A 24,810-nucleotide genomic window follows, 5' to 3' on the forward strand; every position below is an offset into this window, starting at 1 on the left:
TGTGACATCCAATAAAAGTTGCAGTTATAAGACTCATTAATACAAAAAACAGCAGTAACCATTAATCTTTCCTGAAAATTCTACAATTCGTGCTGTTGTCACAGGGATAGGGTAGCATTGTGTAAAACCCAGCACTTGGTAGGAAGCTTGAAAGGAACGTGTGTGACGATGGCTGGGACTGTGACTTTCTAGCTGCAGTGACCTGACCTCCCTGTCCATCCTGGCTAGTCTTAGTTTGCACCTGTTATCCCAGAGCAGGGCCTCTTTTTCATTCATAAAAGCATTCCTGTTTGGATGATAAATCGTGCCATGTCCTACCTATGGCTCTTATTGTCTAAATCAGTAAGACAGTATTATTGCATTATTCAGTTTCCGATTTTCTCAGATAGATGATGAGTTTCTTGAGACCACTAAATAATGTGTATGTAAATATGTGTGCACCGCCCCCCAGGTAGTGTTCCTTTTGCATTTTTACTCATGTTTCAGCTGTGCTCATCACAGAGATGTTGGTGACCTCTTTCTATACCTTATCTTTCTGGGACTCTACCCCCTGTTTGCTGATCAGTGGGCCGCTCCCAAAAGGGGATCTCCTCAGGATGGGGCGGGGGCTAATAGGAGGAGTGGAGACAGCATTCACAGGAGCAGAGTGGGCTCTGAAGTGTGGCACTGTGGAAGGAGAGCATGGATTGGCATCCTTGTCTGTCACTTAGGAGCCCTAGGCTTCTGGGCCAATCAGTGAACGTTGAGTTCCATTTCTCACATACAGAGAATGTGGCTCATAAAAATAGACCTTGAAATCCTGTTAGAAGGATTGCATTGTGCTCCAGGAGTCCAGGAAGTGCCATCTCAGAACAGGACACTTTGTATGCTGATTGTTTTGAACCAGGGCATTGGAGGAACAGCAGACGCAGGCAGAAGCTCACTCTGCACTCCCCTTATCTGCTGGAAGATGGATCCTCCAGAGAAACCAGTGGAGAGACGCGCCTCCCAGGGAATTTTGTCCACTTGGGCAGGGTAACAGTATCTCAGGAGAGGCCACTTGGATTGACAGCATGCCCAGGTAGCTGTTGTCCCAGGCTCTCACCCTTTCTTCTGAGAGCTCATTTATCTTTTTCCACACCATTTACTCCCCCCTCCGTTGCCTATTTCTCCTTTCCTTCTTCTATGAAGAGATCTAGGGACTTCTAGACCTCAATGGGCTTTGAGTGTTCACTTTTTCCTTCATGTGATCCCCCTGGGCACAGGAGGCACTAGTATGCTTTTTCTCCTGTTAATCTGCCTACTGTTGGTTTATTTTGTACACTCGACTGTTAAGCTCTCAAAGGATAGAGGGAATATTTCTCCACCCCTACAACATGATGCCTGGCTATAATGGGTGCTCAATAAGAGGTAGACTTATTGAGACTCTCTAAGAATTTGGGAAGCATCACATCCCTGCCTCCCCCTACCCAATACTCTTCTCTGGCTCTTCCAGCTGTTCTTTGTGCACAGTGAATTCCAGGGCTGTTGTTGACCTGGATCTGCTGTGGGTAAGACAGATTCTGTCTGGGTGGGAGGATTGGTGAAGTGAGTGTCAGACTTGATACTAGGCTTGGAGAATTCTCTGCTAAACTAGATGTGGACTCAGCTCTTAGCGAGTCCCACAGCTGTGAGAATTGTTTCTAAGGGGCTTCAGAAAAATCTCTCTCCCAAATTCATGCATATGTCTGCAGAACCTGCCAGAATGCAGAGCCCAGTGTGGAGGAAGGGTCTTCTTAACTGTGTGCTTTGAACTTCCTGTCTGCCTTGAAATGAAATCATGCTATTCAAATGGAATATTTGTGATTAAATTATCAATTCAACAGTGAAAGGAAAAGGAGTGGCTTGCCAGTCCTGGTGGAGTACATCATCCTGAAAGCGTACAAGGAGCAGCAGCCCCTAATAGCTCTTGTAAACATGCTGTCACTCTCAGGGTTGGGTGCAGGCCAGCAGAAGCCCTCCTGACACGCTCCTCTCTGCTTCTCGGAAGCACTGTGATATCCAGCTGTGACTCACGTTCTGCATCAGTTAAGAAACACTTTTTAAACCCCTGGTCTCTGGGACCGGAGATTGTTTCTGACCTTTTAGGAAAGGCTTCTAAGTGGGGGGAAGCTCAAAAGATGTGTGAGACACATTTGCATGTGGAAGATACATGGGGACAGTCAAAGGAATCCCTGATGTGTGCCCAGTTCTTCACGTATACTGTCACAAATGTTCCCTGCCCCTGGTCCTTGTTAGCTCCATTTTACAGATGAGGAAGCTAAGGTGTGGAGGTCAAGTGACTTCTCCAAGGTCATGCAGCTGAGAGTTAGATGGGGGCTGACTGCAGGCCGTGGTCTCTGGTTGGCACTGTCAGCTGTGTTGGTACTTTAGACCTGTGTTGTCTCCTGCAGTGACCTCCAGCCCTCTATTATCTAATTCCCTTGCACTTCAGGGTCATTGCTCATCCACATTGACCTCTTCCAGGTCCCCAGCTCCCAGACAGCTATTGGCAGTGTCAAATCCAGTTGATGATTATTATGCACAGAGAACTCTGGCCCAAATAGAATGCAGTGGGTAAGTAGCCAGCCAGGTCGAGGACCGTGTGAGGTGTTGGAAAATCTTGGTAAGCCACTACCATCGCTCCCCTGGCTTGTCCTAGTGGTTTCACTAGTGGCCCTTCTGTCTTTTGCCCACAGAGACCAATGATGCTTTAAAATGGGAAGCAGGTCAAACCCTAGCTTATGACCCTCCCACGATAATTTGTCACCTTAAAATAAAATGCATCCCTCATCCAGGCCTCCAGGACCTAAGCTGCTTCACCTCCAACCTCATGTCTTTCTGGACTTTCCTTCCCTCCCCCTGCACCGGCCCTGCCAGCCCGGGTTGGTCCTTGAACTCATACCATGTTGTGCCCCAGGATCTTTGCAGTTGTTCCACCTCCAGGGAGCTGTGTGTTTGATTCTCATTTCACTTTATGCAGAGGCACTTTCCCTTGCACCCACATGCTCTCTCCTTCCTCTCTGCCTTGATTTATTTTTCTTCATAGGGGAAGTAATTTATTTATGTCTCTCCTTTAGAAGGCAAGCTCCATGAGGCCAAAGTCATTGCTGATTTTCTTGGTCACGATGCGTCCCCCATGCCTAGAATGATACCTGCTTGCACTTGGCCTGCAGCACATTTTATATTTACTTAAATATCATGTTTATAACTCACATGTTTTGAGCCCATAAAATCTGCCAGGCTTGGGGCAAAGTTCTCATGTTATTTATACCTCATAAAACCCCATGGAGTGAGTCCTGTAAATATTCCTATTTTGCAGAGAGGGACCCTGGGCCCTGGAGTGTGTGCACATCTTGCCCAAGAGCTCACAGCTGGTTAGCATGGGGAACCAGGGCTGTTTTATTTCAGATCCGAAGTCTTCAAACACTGACCTTGAGTGACCACTTATTGACATCACTCAAACAGTTGGGGGTGGAGTTTTCCCTGCAAAGATTGCCTGTCCCTGTAGTTTCTGGTATTTCCCATGAACTTTGGTATTTCCCTTACCTTTATCTTCTTCCAGGTACCTAGGACTCAACTGTTTAAAAGCAAAAGCCAAATTATCATTGTGTGTAGAGAACATAGGGCTGGAGTAAGGCACAGGTAGGCAATTAGCAAGCCCAGTGTGGGGCAGAGAAGCCATGTGTGGTGGTGGCAGGAGCACTGGCTGGGAGTCTGGTGGTCTAAGCTACCCCGTTGGGTGCATCTCGGCATGGGGTCCTAGTGTGCTGAGCTTCCCTCCCCATCACCCTATCTAGAGGGCTGTGGGGAAGGGAGAGGTTACTGTGTTTCTTTCCATCAAGATGAAGGTTCCTGTTGGAGGGACATATATATGGGTCATATTTGTCTTGGGACCAAATATCCTCTGGGTCTCCTTTGGCTCCAGGAGTCCCAGTCTGTAAGACTGTGGGTCCAGTAGGGAGAAGTGAGAAAGGCAGAATTTTATAAGCAAACCAAAGCCAAGAGTTGTGAAATGATAAGGAAAGAAGGAGAGGATGAAGAGAGAGAAGCCAGGAGGCCGGAGGAGATGAGGATGACACAGAGAGAAGACAGCAAGGACGGAGCAAACAGAAAGAAAGAAAACATGAAGGGAGTGAGGAGAATTATATCTGGGGTGTGTGTGTGTGTGTGTGTGTGTGTGTAAGTAAAATAACCAAGGTGGAGGAAGGTGCCTGGGAGGGTGGAAGAGGAAGAGATTTGTTATGGTTTGAATCTGGAATATTCCCCAAAGGCTCATGAGTTGAAGGCAGCAATTTCCAGAGGTGGGGCTTTGGGAAAGTGATTGGATCACGAGGGGTCTGACTTCATCAGTGGATTAAACCAGTTGATAGAGTAATAATTTGATTGGACCACTGGGAGGTATGGAGACTATAGGCAGGTGGGGGCATGGTTGGTAGTTGCTGGAGGTGTGTTCTGGGGGACCATATGTTGTCCTCGGTCCCTTTTTCCCTACCTTCCTCTGTGTCTCTGTCTCTCTGTCTCTGTCTGTTCGTCTCTCTCTCAGCTTCCTGGCTTCCTTAAGCTGAGCAGCTTTTCTGCACCACCCTTCTGCCATGATGTTCTTCCTGCCCTCTCAGGCTCAGAGGAATGGAGCCAGTCGGCCATGGACTGAATCTCTGAAACTGTGAACCAAAATAAACCTTTCCTCCTCTAAGTTGTTTTTCTCAGATGTTTTGGTCACAGTAATGCAAAGCTGTCTCGCAGGAGCTCCCTCCAGGCCCAGTGCCACCTGTCCCTCCTTTGACCCTGCGGCAGGGGTGGGTGACTGCTGGTGTGTCAACCTAACACCCACCGTGCTCTTCCTCGGCTCCAACTTTGCATATCCTTCTGTGTTCTTCCCTGCGCCTCTATCTGCTCCCCTTTCTGGTCTTCCTCGTTCTCTCATCTTTCTCCCACATGTAGCCGATTCCTCCACAGTCTCTTTGTCCCTGGGCACCGTCCTAACCAGTGGTGGTGGAGCCAGCCTCTCCAGGCCCAGGGAGGCCAGCATCTTGGCTGTGCAGCCGGAAATGCCACAGGCCCTGCTCTTTTCATGCTCCTCTACTGTCTTGAAGTGCTTAGTGATTTTGGAACAAGTAGCCCCAGAGCTCAGAAACCCACTTCAGGGTCTGAAGGAACAAGGAGCTGTCAAGATTCAGAGGACAGTGGGAGAGAGGAAGGAGGCTCAGATAAGGAGGGGTTGAGAAGCAGCTTGGAAACCTTGGCTGGCAGATTCCTGGGAGCAGGTGAGCCAGATAATCTGGTAAGGCAGGAGGGCAGGCCAGAGACACACAGTGTCAAAAGCTTCAGAGCCTGGGCCACGTTGGATCTGGCTGCATGATGCCCTTCTTCCTGGGGTGGGTTGGGGTGGGGAGGCAGCTGGACCCTCTGTAATCAAGGAAAAGATGTTATTTGACACCATTTTCTGAACAATTTTCTCTATTTTCACCTTTGAGTTCAAATCCACATTGCTGTCCTCGAAGCCACTGGCTGTTCATTGTCCTCTGGGCTTTGTTCAAGAACTAGCTGGAAAAGTTCAAGTCTGGGGAGAACTGGGACTGATGATGGGCCTCTCTTTGGTTGACCCTGGTCTTACTTTAATTTTTCCAAGTTCCAGGAAGCCCTGTACCTTTCTGCTAATAAGGACACGTGGCCCTTCCTGCTCGCACAAGCACAGTGCTCATGCCTGAGTAGGGCCAGCCTCTCTGCATCCTTTAAACATCTAATTACCCAAACTTCCAAATTTGCATTTTTGCAATTGTACAAAAGGTCTTGCATCCATGGACTCAACGATTGGGGCATTCGACTATACACGGATATAACCTGGAAAAAAAATCCAGACTTCAGGATGTAGGATTTCAAATTAAAATGAGAAGTGTGGTTCCCAGCGTCGCTCTTGTTTGTTTCGGTGGCACTGGCTCGTGGCTGTCAGCTGCCTCTTCTCTTGCACACTGATAAATTGCTGCAGAGCGTTTTCCAGGCTGGTAGGAAATGGATGAGTCACAGGGATTTGGGAGTCTAGCTGCAAGCTTGTTTGAATTCAAGGTAAAATGGACACATGGAAGAAGATTCCTTTCCAGGCAGGGGCTCACCTAAGGCTCACGAACATGTGTGTGATGGAGGACAGGCCACCTGGGCAAGGCCTGGACGGTGTTGCTATTTCTAGGTTCCTTGTAAAGGATCGCTGGAGCCTACATGGCCCCCTTTGTAACGCTGAACTGATCTTGCAGGTTTGTTTCTGGGCTCCTTTTAGGAAGCCTGACTTTATAACAGACACCTGGGGAATGAATGGGTGGTGGAGCAGCCTGACTCAGCCCCTGGAAAAAGGCCTTGGCCTTGGGACTCCACTGTGTGTCCTGCCATGGGGTGGCAGGGTTTCCTGGGACTTCACTCAGGTGGTGACCGACAGTCTCATCTCTTGCCTCCTGGAGGTGCCTGGAGGATGCGTGGAGGGATTCAGGAGGGAGGGGCGGATGGACGGAGGGAGGACTGTGGCCTTGCTGCTGGTGGATTGAGCTGTTCTCCTTTTCCTCACCTGGGGTTGGGCCAGCCTTGGACATCTCTCCTCCCTGTCACCGTGCCTGCTCCTCACTGGGCAGGACAGTCCATCACCCCATTGGGATGTGGGAGACAAACGACAGCAGGAACGTGGACTGAGCAGGATTAGATAAAACCAAGGAGCTATCACACACACCACCGTGGACAGTCATTTAAAAAGAAATCCATCTCGCCGTTGCCCAGGGCCTTTCCAGAAGAAAAAGATGTTTCCCTATTGTGAGTTTAGCTTTTTCTTCCTGCTGGGTGTCAGTTTCCAGGAAGCTCAGGCCCTGCTGTGCTGGGAGCTGTGACCCTGGATGGCCTCAAGTGAGCTCCCCCTGGGTAGGGGGAGGGGGGAGGGCTCTGAAGACAGTCTTGCTTGCGCTCAGATCCCAGTGTCAATGCTCACTGCCTTCCTGTCCCCCGGCCAGGTGTTGCTGCACAGGTGTGGCCATTTCCTCATTTGTAAAGGGGCGCAGTAAGAGCATTTGCTTCACAGGGCCACTGTGAAGAATACATGCGGGGAACTCTTTCTCTTCTACAAGGCTCCCGAGCAGCCAATGCAGAGATATAGCAGATCTTTGTGAAGACCCTGGTGGGCAAGAGCATCACCCTTGAAGTTGAGCCCAGTGACACTTTCGAGAATGGCCAAGCCCATATTCAAGACAAGGAGGGCATCCCCCCTGACCAGCTGCGTCTGATATTTGCAGGCAAACAAACAGCCGGAGGTGGCTGCACTTTCTCAGATCACAACATCCAGAAAGTCCACTTGGTGCTTCACATGCAAGGGCGCATCATTGAGCCTTTCCTGCGCCAGCTTGCCCGGAAGTACAACTGCGACAGGATCATCCATTGCAGGTGCCACGCATGCCTGCACCCCATGCTGTTAGCTGCCACAAGAAGTGTGGCCACACCAACCTCCGCCCCAAGAAGAAGGTCAAGCAAAGCCCCTCTGCTAGCTCCTTTCCCCAAAAGGTGGCCTCCTGCCCAAGCCCCATATATGGCCTTGGGACCTCAATAAAGTTTCCTTTACACTGACTGGAAAAAAAATAAAAGACTAAATGAGGGGATATAACAAAGTGCTTAGTATGTAACTGGGATGTGATAAATGATGGCTATAAGGACCAGAGGGCAGGTTTGGGCCACCTCACATGTCTCTGGATAATACACTCCAATATAAACACAGTCCTTGTCACCTTCTGTGATTGGCCTTATAAATAAATGAGAACATTTAATGCAGTTTCTGACACATTGACCTTCTCATTGTCCCATTCCAGAAAGGAAGGCAAAGACAATGCATGGTCCTGATTTTTTTTTTAAAAATTGCTTTATTGACATAGAACTTACATACCATCAGATCCACCCATATAAAATGCACAGATCCGTGGTTTCTGTGTTTTCACAGGTCATACAACTCTCACCATAATCTCATTGTAGAATATCCTGGTCCCCCCAGGAGAAATCCTGCACCATTAACACTTGTGCCCCAGCCCCCTACCAGCTCCTGGCAACCACTAATCTGCTTTCTGTCTCCGTAGTTTGCCTCTTTTAGAATCTAGACCTTTCGTATAAACGAAGTATGCGGCCTTTGACTGGCTTCTCTCACTTCCCATGTTTTTGAGGCTCACCCATGTTGTAGCATGAGTCAGCACTTTACTCATTTTTACGGGCAAAGAATGGTCCATCGTAGGGTTATTCTACTTATCATTCACTGGTTGATGGGCAGTTGGGTTACTTCCACCATAAGTGAATGATGCAGTATCGTCAGGGACCCTGTGGTTGCGCTCGCCTACGTGTTCAGGAACATCACTCCTGTCCTCTGTCTGGTTTGGATACTTTGGAGGTTGGAGCCTGGAAGGTAGAACGGAATGTCTCTTGTATGTAGACTTTGTCTTTCCTCAGAAGCTTTCCTGGCTGGCCCCAGGGTCCTGATTAGTTTCTACTTTTGGACTTGGAGTCTCTTTCTGGGCAGGGCATTGGGACAGGATGAGGACCCATCTGGAAGCTGGGAATGGAAATGCCTGAGCTTTGGTTTGGGCACATCAACACTCACAGGAAGAAAGCAGATTTCAGAATTCCAGAAAGCAGATTCACACCTGCAGCCTGTCTGCCTTCTTCTCTCCCGGTCTCAGATCATGGGAGCAGCAACACGGTGTATGCCCACACTTCCTGATTTGCCTTAGCCACTGAGTGACACTGGGCCTATCACTGAGTCCTCCAAGCCTTAATCCTTGTCTGAAAAATGGGGCGACACAAGCCCATTTCATGAATTTGAATGAGAATTTTTAAGTGAGCCTGTGGTAGTGAAAGCAGAGCTCTGTGTCCAGGGAAAGGAGTTTACCCAAGTAGACTCAGGCTCCTTAGTCTTCCCTTAGCCACAGAGATAGGGGCTCCTGTCTTTGAAGCCGGGTAAACTCAGGTGTGAAGTGCAGCCTCGGTGACAGAGACACTGGGGCAGAGCTGGGGATCCTGCCATTTCACAGAAGAACGAGCCATCTGCGTGTGGATCCTTCGTGAGTGTGGGGTCTGTCTGTCTCCACTCTTCTCCAAGGAGGATACTTAAGGAGACATTTGCATCTGTAAATTCCTGGGGACTCCACCCGCAAGCCCATCTCCTGTCCCTGTACCTCCAGACCCATGGTGATGTTCCGGCCTCTTGGGGCCTCCCTGGGGCGTCAGGACTCTCACCCTCTTTGACCCCATGGAGACTTGGGCCTCCTTCCTGGACTCCCTGTGAGGCTGGGAGGCAGGCGGTTCCCACCGCACAGAATGAGAGGTTTGAAGGGCATCTCCTGTGTCCCGCTCACCCTGTCCTCTCCCATGTGACATACCAAACACCACAACCAGAAGGGCAAGGAGCTAGACCAGGCAGAGGTGACACAGATAACACAGCCATCCAGGGATGAAGGTGCCAGGACTGTGGGGCAAAGAGAAAGCTCCTGAGCGGAGACAGAGGCATCATAGGTCCACCGTGTCACGGTCATTGCCAAGATGACAGAGAGCTGGGGTCCACGCACCCCGGGCTGTGCGTGGGGAACATGGGCCTGACTCGAACTGGGAACTGAGTTTTCCGTGGCCTGGGCAGCTTCCCACTCTGACCAGATTTCTCCTTTGTGTTCCTGGAGGGCAGCTCAGGCCAGGAGGCTGGTGACTGGTGACAAGGGGGTGGCTGGTCTCCGGAGTGCCCACCTGGCCCGGCACCTCGGCATGCCAGCAGCCCAGCCCACAGACTGCTCTGCACATGGCTCTTCACAGAAACCAATATTTGCAGCGGTTTTATCTTTCCGCTGGGGTCCCGGATGATGATGTTGGGGCTGAGATGTACTTCACGTCCGGCTCCTGTCGACACTGCTGGGAGGAGCCCTCCTAACAGGCTCCCCGCACGGCCCCCTCCCTGCTTGCTCAGTCCGACTGGCATAAATAAGCCCCTTGTTTCTCTTTCACAAGCAATCTGAGACCCTTGAAGGTGGCTGGAGGCTCCCCCACTCCCGCCTTGCACCCCCTTGCAGCCACAGGGAGTCCTCAGGCAGAGCCGGTGAGGAATGGCCACTGTCAAAGCCCAGCCTTGTGCCTCTGGCTGCTGACAGGCTCCTGGGCTCATTACAGCTTCGGAGGGTGCTATGAATTCTTCCTCCGTCTCCCTCAGCAGTGGTGCTCTGGCTCCTACAGGGGCCTAAAATCTGCTCAGCAGAGATGCTGGCTGGGACACAGCATCCCACAGTTTGCTCACGCAGGATGGAAACTTCCTGTGGCAAAAAGGGGAAATGGATCATGGGAAGGGGTCCTTTCATGTGTGTGTATCCTGCTCTCACCTGGGCATCCATAGCTATTGACCCCTTCCTCCCCCAAGTCAACCCTGTGACTGATATAAGATGAGTGATTCAGAAAAGTTGAGCCACTTGCTTTAGGTCACACAGCCAGGGAAAGGATGGGTCAGGATTTGAATATAAACTTGAAGTCCTGCGCTAGTCACCATGTCTGTGGCCTTCCCACAGGGTGAGGTTTTGGCTGCTCGGTGGGGATGTAGTTAAGTTACAAAGCACAGCGACGGCAGAGCTGAAACCCAAACCTGGCTGCCTCCTGCTTCCTGCCTGGCTCTCCACTCTCCCTGGACAGCCAGGGAGGCTTTGTTGGATGCCCAGGGTTTGCCGGACACTTAGTGGGGGTTATTGCCATCTTTTTCAGGTCATAAAGCTTCACAGTGAAATTTGAATGTGACTCCTTCCACCCTGCTTCAGGTCACACGTAATTTTTTCAGTACGATACGGCGAGTGGTACCCATAAATCTGAGACCCCAAGGGAACATTGTCAAGTGGCAGGGTTGGCAGGCATGCAGCAGCCTCTGCTTACCTAGGTCCCTTCTCCTGGCCTCCCACTGGTCCTCACTTGCCCTCCCCAACCCTGCATCTTGCCTGCTGCTCCTTGCCGGCCACTGAGCTGAGCATTTGACCGATTGCATCTGATTTGCCTTCATTCCCTCCACTCTTCTGAAAAATCTTCTTTCCATTTTTCCAATGCAGAACACGGAGCTCAGCCAATGTGGAAGACTCACCTAAGTCCACACCGTGATGAAATCCTGGGGAGGGATTTAGATTGGGCTCCGCGATGCTTTTCTGTCATCTCAGCTTCGTGAGGCAGGAGAGAGGAAGGAGGAGGCTTGGGGAAAGTGTAAAACATCAGATGCTGGCTCTGCCCTCTGGGCCCTGGGGAGCCAAAGCATCATGTAGTTAGAATAATAAAACACAAGTGTGAACAGTAATGGGCCCAGGTAGACACGTCCACCATGGATTCTCTGGGAGTCCGGAGCTGGGGGGGGTCTTCTGAGCCGATCTAAAGAGAACTCCTTTGGGGTCCAACTTCCACCCTTCCTCCTTCCCCTCACCTTCCTCTTCCCCGCAGAGGTTCAGCCAGCCTGAGAGCCTGAGCGCTTAATCTGCCGCCCTCGAAGGGGGGGAAAGGAGACAGATCACCGTGAACCGCTCCTGGTTTTTCACTACCCCCTCCCTCCTCACCCTTGTTTATTCTGAAGATCGATACAGACAAAAGAAAAGTTATTCCCGGGAGAGGACCTGGCTATGCAGTTTTAAAAAATGCACTTAGTCCTTCTTCCCCCATCCTCCTTCCCTTCCCTCATCATATTTATTTAAAGCAGAGCCATTTCTGAGAAGTGACACGGATGCTGATGTTGGATGGTGAGCCCTGGGGGCTCGAGTCCATCTGGCTAGGGACCCATGAACAGGCGTAGTCTTGTCTGGCCAGATCCAACAGGTTGATCTCCAATTCTGCCAGGGTACTTTGCATAGATTTTGACATGTACACATCCAGTCTTGGCTCTTGCATGACCTGAGAGGTTGAGAATGCACATTAATTTTCAAATGTATTCCCAGTGGAATCCTTTGCGTTTCATTTAGTTCCTAGATATTACTCAGTTAAAAATAGAACTCCTCTGGTTTGGGGGGAACAGGGTTGGGGACACATGCTACACTTCAGTTTTCTTCCTGCACCATGGAAGAAGCAGGGTCTCTGAAGGAGACCTGGAGAGTATCAGAGTGGTTGACCCTGGTGGTGGTTGGTAGATCTGATTCTTTAGGAATTGACCCTCTTATTCTCCTCTCTCTTTTGTGCCTGTGACCGGAGTCTCTAGGGAGCCGGTGAAAGCTGTGTGGGCAGAGATGTTATTTTACTCTTGATTTGTGACCTCACACGCAGTAGGAATGGAGCAGCTGTACCAGTTGTGTTTCAGTCTCCATTCCCACCAACACCACATCTTTGTAGGAAAAGGAAAAGTTGATAGGAAAGAACCACCACCCACCTGTCTGGATATGACACCTATTCCAAGTTTTAGTGGAGCCATTAATGAACCTTTTCTCTTCTCTTGCCCTTTAAAATAGGGTCTCTCTGTCTTCCAGGGACAAGATGAGAATGTCCCTCATTTTGAAAGTGCCCTCCTATGGAGTTGTCTTCTCGAGTCTTTTCCATCTGGGAAAAAGTATACTTCAGTTACCATTGGCAAGACTTCAAACCATTCCCCAGAATCTATTGAGAACATTTTGTTTTAGGCACAGTACTAAATGTTGGGGTGTGAATAAATGTAAACCATGTTTGCATTTCTGAGGACAGTGCAGTGTGGGTGGTCACAGTAGGCACCTGGGGGCAGGTGACAGGAAAATGGCAGGTATGGAGTAGACTGTAATAACTTTGTTCTGAAAGGGGCATGAAACTGGGCTTCAGGGCTAAGGAATAAATGATAGAACATTCTGGGCAGGAGGAATAACATGAGCCAACACTTGCAGGTATTTTTATAGTAGTCTGGGAAACTTGGAGTACTGAGTTTGCTGGGGAAAGTAGCTGGAGGTGAAGCTGGTCAGAGAGTTTGGTTGGGAAGCACATATGAGGATGGAATTTATTTCCAGGATGAGAAATTTATAGTCATTACCCAGTGTTAGGACAATCATCCTCATAGCATTTTAGAGGATGGATATTGGAATGAGGAGAAAGGGGTCTCAGTTGTCCTTGGGAATAATAATAGAAGCCCAGACTGAGATGGGATGGTTTCATTCTACACTAGAGGGAGGAAGAGGGTGGGTGTGAGAGTTATTCAGAAGTAGATGGAGTTAGTAAACCCATAGATGGACATGATAATTAAGGAAAAGTTGGACATGGTGGTGCATGCCTGTAATCTCAAAGACTCAGGAGGCTGAGGCAGGAGGATGGCAAGTTCAAAGCCAGCCTCAGTAACTTAGCAAGGCCCTAAACAACTTAGTGGGACTCTGTCTCAAAATAAAACATAAAAAAGGGCTGGGAATGTGGGGTTGTGGCTCAGTGGTACCAGGTACCAAAATACAAACAGATAATAAAAACTAAGGAAGAGCCACATTTCTGGTTTGAGAAACTATGTCAGAGGGGAACTTGGTGTTCAAATTGGGGCTGGGTGGAGCAGGAGCACATTCCACATGGGAGGTGAAGGCAAGGTTGGACACCTTGAGAGTGAGTGGCTCACCTGTCATTCAGATGGGATGTCTGGTGGGGACTTGAGCTTGGGACATAGGCCTGGTTCGTGGGTGATCCCTGACTGCCTGGGTGTGGCTAAGCAGTCAGGGACAGCTTGAATATGGAAGAGAAATATGAAGATTAGAAAGGGAAGGGAAAGGAAGATCAGAAAGAATGCAGACAGAAGAGCCAGATGAGACCTGCCTTCTCTTAAAAGCCACCTGGAAGGAAGTCTGCAGTTCTCCAAGCAGCCCTAATTGGTCCTGCGGCAATAGGATCCACCACCCTGCCATGCCTTAGAGAAGGGGGGACTGGATGGAAGGCAGGCAACACACAGGGCCACCAAACAGAGCCAGGTGGTTCTGCAGAATCAATTGTCTCCAGGGCCAGCATCGACTTCCCTTGGAGAGAGGTGACCTGCTGGGCCCCAAGCACCAGAACTAATCGAGAGAGTTGTTTAGCTTAAACATGTTGCCCCAGCTGTGCCGTGGCTGGGCCCCGGGTGTCACGTTGGCAGCCACTAGCCCATTAAAGGTACAGCTACTCTGGTGAGGCACGGCTCTGAGGAGCTGCTATTAACAGCATTTAATAGCAGGACTGTAGTTAATGGTTAGCAAATGTTTTATGAACAGGTTCTTCGTGCTCTGTGAAGGCTGATTCAATTTATTTGGAATGGATTTGCTTTCCCCTATTAAGCTCAGGAGTGTATAATCAGTTCCTTCCCTCTTCTGAAGGGCTTTCTCTGGTGGGAGCAGGACTGTGTCACCCTGGTCCTATTTAAGTGAAATGGCGCCTGTTCTGAAGGAGGCCCTTGATGGCGGGCTTGTGTGTGTGTGCTGGGGGTTGAAGTAGATTGTTGGAAAAGTGGAGACCAGAGTGATTTGTTTCTGGTGGACAGAGAAAGCCTGGAAATGCTGGGTGGTTCTGAGAGATTCTGCCTGACCTGGGACCACCTTGATTCAGGTACAGCTGGTGCCACCCTGGTCTCCTTTGTCCCTGGGCAAGCAAGTCAGCCTTTCTGCCTCTGGTCTCCTCACCTGTGAAGTGCAGCTAATAACATCTGTCTTCCTCTCAGAGGCATTGTAGAAGTTAATGACCATGGAGCATTTAAAAGGCTGTGAGGGGAGGGACTCGGGATGGTGTCGATCTCAAGCATCAAAGAGAATAGGAATTTCCCATCACAAGGGTAGGAAAAATATAATCTGCCATTGTCTTTGTCTATGTTGTTCAAGCTGATATAATAACATACCATAAACTTGGCTTAAGGTCGAGTTGTTTGGGGGAATACCCACTTTCTGGCTTATTCATGCTATCTTCTTGCAGTGTCCTAACAGGATGGAAAGGGGTCTCTCTGGATCCTCCTTCATAAGAGCATTCATCCTACTTATGAGGGCTCCATCCCCATGACCTAATCATTACCAAGGACCCCTTCTTGATACCTTCACCTTGGGGAATAGGATTTTTGCATATGAATATGTCTTCTTTGGGAGACCCAAACATTCAGACTGTAGCAGGCATTATCAATGGATCACATGTTAAATTGAATTTCTGATAGTAGTTATTCAGGACGTGTAGCATTTGAGGATAGGTATATGAAATTTTAGATCATTTCTATTTAGAGTAGACATAAGCTGTGGTTTCTGTTTTTAATTCAAGGAGAACTTAGATTGTTTTCTGTTTTGTTTTCTTTTGTGTGTGTTTTTTTCCCTTCATTAATGCCAGATGAGTGAGGAGACACAGCTGCCAAGCTAGTTACTCTCAGCTCTGTAGCCGATGTTAAGAAAACGTTTCCCCTGAGAAATAAAGAGGCTGATATTTTCAACTCACCCACTTGTACTTAAGCATAAGGTGTTTCTTTTTGTCTTTATTTTTGACTGAAATTAATTTTCACTCAACTACACAATTGAACAGAAGCACTCAGTGACGGGTAGGCAGATGACTGTGTCTCTGATGACATTTCTGATTCTCAGTGGAAGGACTTCCTTCCAGCTCCCAGACTACTGGCGGTCAAGAGTTTTGTTGACCCATTTGTTTCTGTCCCCTTAGGTCTTCTGTTAGAGAAGAGTTTGAGACATGGCCCAGAAAACTCAAGGGCTTGGACCAGTTCAGGAGTTTGGCAGCTGTGGGCAAGACTCTGGTCAAGCCTTGTAATATCTGACCGTTCTGTCATCTAGAAAAATAAGTGGTGTCGTGAGGTCTAGTTCATAATGCTGTGGGGGTCAAATGGGGCATTCTATATGAAAACGGTGCATTTGTCAGATGGGAGGGCTCACTGCCAAAGTGGGAAAGGAGGCTGATGGAGAGAGAACCTAGAGAGTGCCCTATAACCCCTAAGCTCCCTGCGCCCTCCCTCCCCTTTCTCCCATGGAGAGTGCCCTGTAGGCTGCTGAGCACTTCCATAGGCCAAAGGCCTGTGAGTCCTTTATACCCGCAGAAGACCACCCCTAGACTGAGTCTGGTCAAGGGGTCTAGCAGATCAGTTCACCAGGATCATCAGCAGGATGACCTGTCCTCAGAGCCCATGATCAGTGACAGTCACCAGGAGCTCCTGGGTCCAGGCAGCCTGCTGGCCCCTGCCCCATCTGGTCCTCACAGCTCCTGTGAGGTGGGTACTGCAGTTCCCCTTCCACAGATGGGAAGCCGAGGCTCAGGAGAGACCCTCACTCCATGAAGGTTGTCTCAGCGAGGATCTTGTCATTGGGATCCACTGCAAGAGATGGCAGGACACTCAGGGGCTGTCTCTGAGGGTATTGTGATGAGGGGCTTTTTAAAGATCTGTGCGCAGGGGTGAGGCAGCTCCTCAGGGACCAGCCATGGCAGGAAGCATTTACCACACAGGGCTGGCAGGACGAGCAGGGAAGGGAGCTGGGGCCATCTTGGACCCCAACAGGAGGTGGAACCGCCAAGAAGAGTCAGGGAATAAATCCCCAGCCTTTCTCTCCTTGGGTTTCCTGTCAGTGCCTCCAACTGGCTCTACCCAGCCCTAAACCAGGGTTAGGATTAGGGAGCCCAAGAATGGGTTTGTTGTGGTCGGCCTCCAGGCCCTAGGGCTGGGAAGGAGAGCCCAGACATGGGGAGGTACCAATGGGTGACAGGATACAAGCCCAGGTTCCTGATGTCGAAGTCACCTCAGCACACCTCCATGGCTGAATTGGTGCTTCCCATCCTCAGGTAGAATGTAGTTTTATTGTGGTGATATAAGACTCAAGGGACATGAAAAATAAAGTGCCTAATGATTGTCCTTCTGGTGACCATGGAAGGGTCTCTGCCTTGGTCCTGGAGCTAGGCCCAGTTGCCTCCGTGGTGAAGCCGGTGCCCAAGCTTGGCCTGACTTCACCCTCACACACTGTGGCTGTTGCAAGGGTTTGGAAAGTTTCCTGTAGCTGTTGTATTGCTTTTTTTTTTTTTTTCATCTTGTCACTTATCTGAAATTGCAGCAATTATTAGATCTTGTGGGCTAATGAAGAAACATTATGAATTACTATATCACAAGTTTAAAAAATATTTCGAAACACTCTACTTCAGTATCATTTGTTTTCTTTGTAGGAATTTTATATTTATTTGTATTTTATTTTATGCACTGATCGGCATCTTTCTGAGAAGGGGTGCCCAGGCTTCTGGGTGGCACACACACAAGAAAGGCATGGAACCCCTGGGCTGGATGACCTTATACCTTCCATAGGCATGCTGACCTGTAGTCACAGGGACTGGATTATGGTGGTGATACCTATGTGTCTGGGTCACAGGGCCTGGCCAGTGGCTCTGGGCCCTGATGTCCCCTGACCCAAGCTCCAGGATATCCTAGGGATGATTTAGACTCTTTCTGCCTCTGGATTCACTGACCTAAACACTGATCCTGTCTCATAATCATGCTTCTGAGATAACTGTCCTAGGAAAGAGAGCAGAACAGATAAGCTTCAATCTACCAAATGGACATGGACAAAACAGAAGACTGCCACCTTCAATTTGCTGTTCCCTCAGTGTGTGAGCCACCTGTCACCTGCCTCCCTCAGCATCACTTGGGAAGCTTACTAAGGTGCAGACTCCCAACACCCCACCCTCAGATCTGCTGTATCAGAATTTTGGGAGCAGGGCCTGGGAATCTGTGTGCTAGGAGCTTCTTGGGTGATTTGGGGCACACTGATACTCAGGAGCGAGAATCTCTGCTGAAGATCGCCTGTACCCCCGGGGGCTTTCAGTTTGACCCGAAGTTCAAATTTTTAATTGGATTTTCAGTAGCACATCCAATTTCTAAACTAAGCTGCACTCCAGTTAGATTGAAAGGAGGCCAGCGAGGAGAGTCACCACATCCAGCCCATCCAAGTCTCCTCACGCTGTCCAGCACGAATAGAGATCTTGGTGTCAGGCTGAGCCGTAGCTCTGGTTGGCCTCTTTGGCTGGGCCACATTTCACAACAAAAATAAAGCCACCAGTGTGAGAAGGATCTTTCCCCTGTGGCCCTGGAAGCCAGGACAAGCAACATCCTCTGTTCAGTCCCCTTCAAGTGGCCATTCCAGTGATCTAATCCAGGGGCTGGCCAGCAGGGAGCCTGTCCCCTTTGAGGTGAGCCTGCTCAAAGCCCTTGTCATCACAGGAGGTTCCTCTGGTGTCCCAGTGCCCTGCTTCGATTGGTGGCACAGATGCTCAGAGGTAGAGGGCACACCAGGGCTCAGAAATCAGATAATGGCATCACGGGCATCTGGAGTCTTAGCTGACCTGGGCTGCTCTGTTTGGACCTTGAGGTTTTGCATTCCAAAGGCCAGTCATTTGATCAAGTGAAATGACAAGGCTGGGCTTTTATAGGACACCTTTAATTCAGGCCTTTAAAGTGCTATCCAAAGGTCAGAGCCTCCAAAGGGAGAAGTGCTTTGTGTCACTTAGGTTTTTAAAAATGTTAGAATAAATGAGAAGCAGCGTGCCGGCACCTCTCTGATGGGTTTATGCTTTCCAAATTTTCATTAGCCCTTCTGAAGAGTGCCAGTGTTGGAGAGAGGAGCCATTTGATAGCAGTGAGCCTGAAGATACGAGCTGTCTGTGCTGCGAATAATAATTTCAGCTTTCATTGAAATTACTCCTTTTCCAGAGCATGATTTTTTTTTTTTTATGAGCAATGTTTTCACAACTAAATCTCTCCTTTGTTCAGACCGGTTGGTGGACTGGACCCTGCTGTGGTTTCTGCCGTGGCTCCGCAGGGCCTAGAGCTTCAGCCTGGCCACCCAGCCTGTCCTCCACTGGGAGGACCTTATCTACTTTATGTTGTACTCCAGGGTCTCCTCACGTCCTCAAAGATGTTCTCCACTAAACAAATGGTTCTGATGTCACTATGCTTTTGTTTTTCCACTTTCATAACCAAAATCTGTTTACTAATTAGTTTCTGATTCGCATGGGAACCAGTAATACCGAGTTGATATCATTCCAATCCCAGGCAAAGAAATGTGACATTTTATTGCTCCTATGGGGCTTTATCCAGAGTAGGCAAACAAGTAAAGCCCGTTAGGCTCTGGAATATATTGAACGTAGCTCTCAGTGCCCTGATGTGACATTCAAAGGCCCCTGGAGGTGGGGAACCGTGGGGTGGCGGTTCTTTCTGTTCATTCGTTTGTGCAGCAAGGCCGCGTGTTGGGTGCTGATGGTGGAGCGTTGAAGGAGACAGACAAAAATCAGCTCTAAGTGGAGGACCCACAAACAAACAAGAAAAGGCCAGACGCTGCTAAATGCCATCATAACAATACGACACCCTGATGGCATGGGGAGTGACAGGGCAGCTTTAGATCAGGCCACTGAGGAGAGCTTCTCAGAGGAGGGGACATTTAAGATGAGACAGGAATGGTAAGGAGGAGCCAGCCACTCCAAGATGATCGTTGGTCACATTGACGGAACGGTCAGGATAAGTCCATACGTATGTTAATGTGACTTCAGTCTCATCTCAAACCACATTTTAAAAAAATCAGTCCAGCCGTTAAGCAGACAGTTCACCCCAGGTGATCGGAACATTTGTCACACTTCCTTGATGCAGCCAGTTTGCTTGTCTGTCTGCTTAAGTAATGGGTGACCTCCTTGTAGGCAGGGTCTGATGCAGTGCCTGGCATACCCTGGACCTTGCTGAGCTGTGCCTGGCATACATGAGGCATGTAGTAAGTTTGGTGGCTGGAGGGGTGACAGCTGGGCTCATTTTCACTTCCCTTGGGCTTTGGAGGACTGCATCCTGTGAGGTTCTTAGCAAAAAAATGGCTGGGCTCAAAGGTGGGTATGAAGTGGTAAAAGAAGTCAAGAGGGAACTTATCAGCCTTGATTAGATTTGTTAGCCTCTTGCCTGCTGTGGCCTACAGAAACACTGATATAAATAGAAGGGTTTAGTCTTAGTAAAATATTAATGCCCTCGTATATCTCTCACTAGAAAGCACAGATGCCAAGGTAGCTGAGAGGCCAGTCCAGGCAGGAGCCTGACCGTTTTTGGACTTGGGCTTCTGGGAAGCAGCAACCCCTTGGGGCAAGGCTGTGATGGAAGCAGGATATTGCTTCTTAGTCGGGATAGGACAATCCTGGGATTTAAGCCACCTAGGATTCAAGAGCTCCAGCAAATTTTGGGATTCCTGGGGTGGTGTGGTCCTTGGCCAAGATCTGAACCACAGCTATCAGAGCTGGTGATGGACAGGGCAGAGCAAGTGGGGGAGATGGGAGTTTGAGGAGAATTGCACTCACCTGGTGGAGAGCTCCCCCCGCTGCAGGGGCCAGGGAGCAGGTTTTCGTCTACAGTAAGCACAGGGTTTGAGGTCATAGCTGTCTTCAATGTCAGATCCACCAGAGAGGATGGTGGTACCCAGAGGAAGTGGCCAGCTGCCTTGGCTGTCAGGGTCTCCCACCTTTTATGCAGGGGCATAGTCAACAGTCACCAGGTCAGGGAAGGGAACCGAGAGTCTCAGGCAGGTGTCCTCTTGTGGAGCCCCAGCAGAGGCATGCAGGTATAAGAAGTGGAACACAAGATGGGGGGGGCCAAGCGGGGGCCAGTTGGGAGCACTAGGGCTTGCCTTGGTGTGGGTCTGGTGCTGGGTCACAGTGGCCCCTCTGCTCAGCTTAGGGTTGGGTGTGGGTGAGTGAGTGATTCCCAGCTGTGAGGAATGAGGCCTCGTTGTACTGAGGTTGGTGACAAGCAGGGTCTGGTGTGGTCACTGTCACAGCACTCTACCCCTTGAATCAGGAATGCAGATGAGACACAGGATCATTGAATTATTTGAATTTTAGAGAAACAGTCAAACAAAGGTTTTCTCAGGAAATGCCCCAAATGTTACTTGAGATAGATATTTTGTAGTTGATCTGAAATTCAAGTTTAATTGAGTGTCCTGTAGTTTTTAAAAATTCTTTCTTTTATTTATTATTATTATATAGGACAGCGGAATGCAATTCAATTCATAGTACACAAATAGAGCACAATTTTTTCACGTCTCTGGTTGAACACAAAGTAGAGTCACCCCATTCGTGTTTTCATATATGCACTTGGGGTAATGATGTCCTCTCATTCCACCATCTTTCCTATTTCCATCTCCCCACTTCCCCTTCTTTTCCTATCTAAAGTTTGTCTGTTCCTCCCACGCTGCCTGCCCCATCCCTGTTATGAATCAGCATCCTTATATCAGAGAAGACATTTGGCATTTGGTTTTTTGGGATTGGCTGGCTTCGCTTTTATTTGTGAAATCTGTGACCCTAACTTAAAGGTAAATGACACAGGCTATTAAGAGGCCCCTGATTTCGAAAGCATCTGCCTCCTGGCCTCCCCCTGAAGTCGAGGCTGCTTAAGGCTGGAGTTTCTCTTGCACTTGCCTGAGCACACGTCCCTTCCAGGTCAGCAGTGACAGTGGGCAGGAGCTGCAGTGGCAGGGCTGACACAGAGTGGGGACATCTGGCCGAGTGGAGGGTTACCCTGACATCTGCCAGGAGCCGCTGCTGCTCTTTGCTACCCCTCCTGGAGGAGGTGTCCAGGGTGGGGGGGCTTCAGCCCCTGGACAGCTCCCTGCTTCCCACACTATTGCTGGGCCTCTAAGGTGTCCTCTGGCAACCTGATTTCTGGGATGTCATCGTCCCACCTGGAAAGGTCTCTAATGTTTCCTTTGAGGAAAGTCCTCTGCTTTGCAGAGTGGGGAAGCAAGGCTCCCGGGAACACAGGGACAAGTGACTCAGGGCCATGTTGGGTGCTGAGGCTGCAACTCAGATCACCAGCCTCTGGGTCAGCGTCCAGCCCACGGCCGGAGCAGCTTTGTGGATGCCACTCTTTTCTTTGCCAGGGGGACAGTGGACAGAGGACACGCAGAAGGACTAGCCTGTTCCCTTGAGTCACTTCTGTTGCGTGCCGCTGGCTGACAGCGCTCAGCCAAGGCATCTCCTTGGTGGTGGCACATTTGTTCTCATCTCCGAGGAACCTGTCATCCTGGAGCACGCGTGTCTGGGGATGGGGGTGGGAAGTTGAGTGATGTGTTGTTATTTTTGAGTTGAAAATGAGAGATATTGAAGGGAATGTCCACTAAGCTGCTTCTGAAATCTTTGTCACTTACTGTCACTTTTGAGCGCAGGGGAAGACATCCTCTTAAGACAATCAATATGAAGTCTTTATTTCAGTGACTGAGTGATGAAGAGGTGGCTTCTCTTGTGGAAGGTATCTCTAAACCCTTGGAGGCAGTGTCACAGAATAGCAAGTGTGAAGGGCCCTGGGACCTCTGCGTGGGATTTTTTCTGAACCCCTGCTTCCCTTGTATTATTCGGGGTTCTTCAGAGAAGCAGGACTAGTATGAGGGAGGGAGGGAGACAGGGTGTGTGTGTGTGTGTGTGTGTGTGCTGGTTTATTTTAGGACATGGTCTCATCAGTTGTGGGGGTTGGCAAGTCTGAAATGCACAGGCCAGGCCAGCAGGCTGCCAATTTAGGTCAGAGTTGGTGCAGCAGGTTTTTTTGTTTGTTTGTTTATTGGTTCTTTTTAAGTATACCTGACAGTAGAATCATTTTGTTATAATTATACAATTCGGAATGTATCTTACTCTAGTTAGGACCCATTCTTGTGGCTGTACATGTTGGTAGGATTCACTGTGATTTTTTTCATATATGCACACACACACACACACACACACACACACTCACACAGAGGCAAGTTAAGACTGATTCATTCCACTGTCTTTCCTATTCCCATCCTTCCTCCCTTCCCTTCATTCCCTTTGTCTAATCTCATTCCCTTTGTCTAATCTACAACTTCTCTTCTTCCCCCCCACTTGCTTATTGTGGGTTAACTTCCACATATCAGAGAAAACATTTGACCTTTGACTTTGGGGGACTGGATTATTTCACTTAGCATGATAGGCTCCAGATCCATCCATATACTGGCAAATGTCATAAAGTCATTCTTCTTAAGGGCTAAGTAATACTCCATTGTGTATATATACCACATTTTTTTCATCTGTTCATCTGTTGAAGGACACCTAGGTTGGTTCCATAGCTTAGCTGTTGAGAATTTAGCTGCTGTAAACATTGATGTGGCTGTGTCACTGTAGCGTGCTGATTTTAAGTCCTTTGGATATAAACCTAGGAGTGGGATAACTGGGTCAATATGGTGGTTCTATTCAAGTTTTTTTCTAGAATGGTTGCATCAATTTGCAGTCCTACCAGCAATGTATGAGTGTACCTTTTCCCTAACATCCTTGCCAGCATTTGTTGTTACTTGTATTCTTGATAATTGGTGCAGCAGTTTTGAGGCAGGCTGGAAACTTAGGCAGGGTTTCTGCATTGCAGTTGTGAGGCAGAATTCCTTTATGGGGAAACCTGGATCTTGGCTTTTAAGACCTTTAACGGATAAGATGGGGCCCACCCCTATCATGAAGGGTAATCTGCTTGACTCAAGGCCTGCTGGTTATAAATGCAAATTGCACCTCAAAAATACCTTCACAGCAACATCAGGACTGGTGATTGACCAGACCACTGGGCACTGCAGCCAGTTGTACACAAATGCACTGTCACACCTACCCTTTGTACCATCTGTGACCACTGTGCCCAATCCTCTCTGAAAGTAGGAAACCATGCTCTAGCCTTAGATAAGAGAACCCAGGAAGAGCATCACCACCTGTGTTCAGAGACAGGATTTGGCAGGGTTGAAGCAGGCCCCAGTGGACTTCTTGTCAAGAAGGTGGTCTCATTAAGATGATGCAGCACCCCCCGCCCCAGTCCCTGGACTTACATCTCCATGGCAATGACTGCCTCTCTCTATCTCCCCTTGCTCATTTCCTCTTTAGTTACAATCTGTGGCTTGCAGGGTCCCTCTTGGGTAAGGCTGAGGCAGGGAAAGTCCCTGTGGGTGTGAGGCTGTCCCCAGGCTCCACCAGCCATCATGGGTAATCTCTCACCTCCAAGAAGGCTGTACATTGACTGTTGTAAAAAATAAAATTTAAGCTTAGAATAATTTTAAATTTACAGAAACGTAGCTAAGATAATATAGCGATTTTCCCATTCTCCTCTACCGGTTTCCCTGAGAGTTACCAAATGTGATGTGGACTGTCTCAAGTGGAAAACCAGCGTGGGTATATGACTGTCCACTCCAGTCCAGATCGCATTTGGATTTTACTGGTTTCCCACTGATGTCCTGTTCCTGTCCCAGGACCCAGGACAGGACCCCATGGTGCATGTGGTGCTCCTTAGCTTTTCGGGCCTCCCATGTCTGTGCCGCGGGCTCCCCGCTCTGCCCTCCCAGTTCTCCCTCCACCCTCCCCTGGTGGAAGGGTCACTGCCTGGAAGTTCCTGGTGAGGCCCATTGATCTTCGTTCAGGGCCTGACCAGGGCTGTCTTCCCCCTTGCATTCTGGGGAGAAGGCAGCCCTCCCAGCTGCTTGGTGAATATTTTACAGCATCTAATGGAATCAAGTTGTTTACTCTGCAGGAAATAGAAAGGCATTAGTTAAGGAAAGTAACAAGCGGGCTGGTTGCTGACGCCTCAGGTTCAGTGAGAGGCCTGGGAGCGTGAATGATTGCACTCGGGAGCGGTGACGCTGGCCTACATTTAGGACATCTCAGAAGTGATTTGCTTCTGCTTTGCTTAGGACAGGGCTCTGGCCACTGAAGCTCTAGAAGTTGGACGTGGGCACCAGGCTCCCTCAGCCTCAAATCACTGGGACCTTGGTTCTGTCCCTGCTTAGCTCTGTTCCCCCCAGTGTCTCTTTACCAACCCCATTTCTCAAGATTTCTATTCTTGGCCTCTTCCTCTTCAGCCTATTTACTCTGGGGTATCCACCATGAGGC

The 24,810-nt window shown here is 49.2% G+C and overlaps 1 protein-coding gene and 1 pseudogene across 2 annotated transcripts in view; both read left to right on the forward strand.

Moving 5' to 3' along the window:
- Galnt14 (polypeptide N-acetylgalactosaminyltransferase 14) overlaps positions 1–24,810 on the forward strand; it is a 202,449-nt gene that overhangs the window by 52,862 nt on the left and 124,777 nt on the right. Inside the window, exon 1 of one of the 2 annotated variants that reach the window (XM_048804587.1) lies at positions 2,551–2,574. The exons of the other annotated variant lie outside the window; for it this stretch is intronic. Within the exon in view, the coding sequence (XP_048660544.1) occupies positions 2,566–2,574 (9 nt within the window). The 5' untranslated portion in view covers positions 2,551–2,565. Of the gene's footprint in view, positions 1–2,550; positions 2,575–24,810 lie in introns of those variants that run through there. 2 annotated transcript variants of the gene reach the window in all.
- On the forward strand, positions 6,126–7,794 carry LOC107136953 (annotated as a pseudogene).

This window comes from Marmota marmota, unplaced genomic scaffold (assembly GCF_001458135.2).
Source record: "Marmota marmota marmota unplaced genomic scaffold, marMar, whole genome shotgun sequence".
In the NCBI taxonomy this organism is placed as follows: domain Eukaryota; kingdom Metazoa; phylum Chordata; class Mammalia; order Rodentia; family Sciuridae; genus Marmota; species Marmota marmota.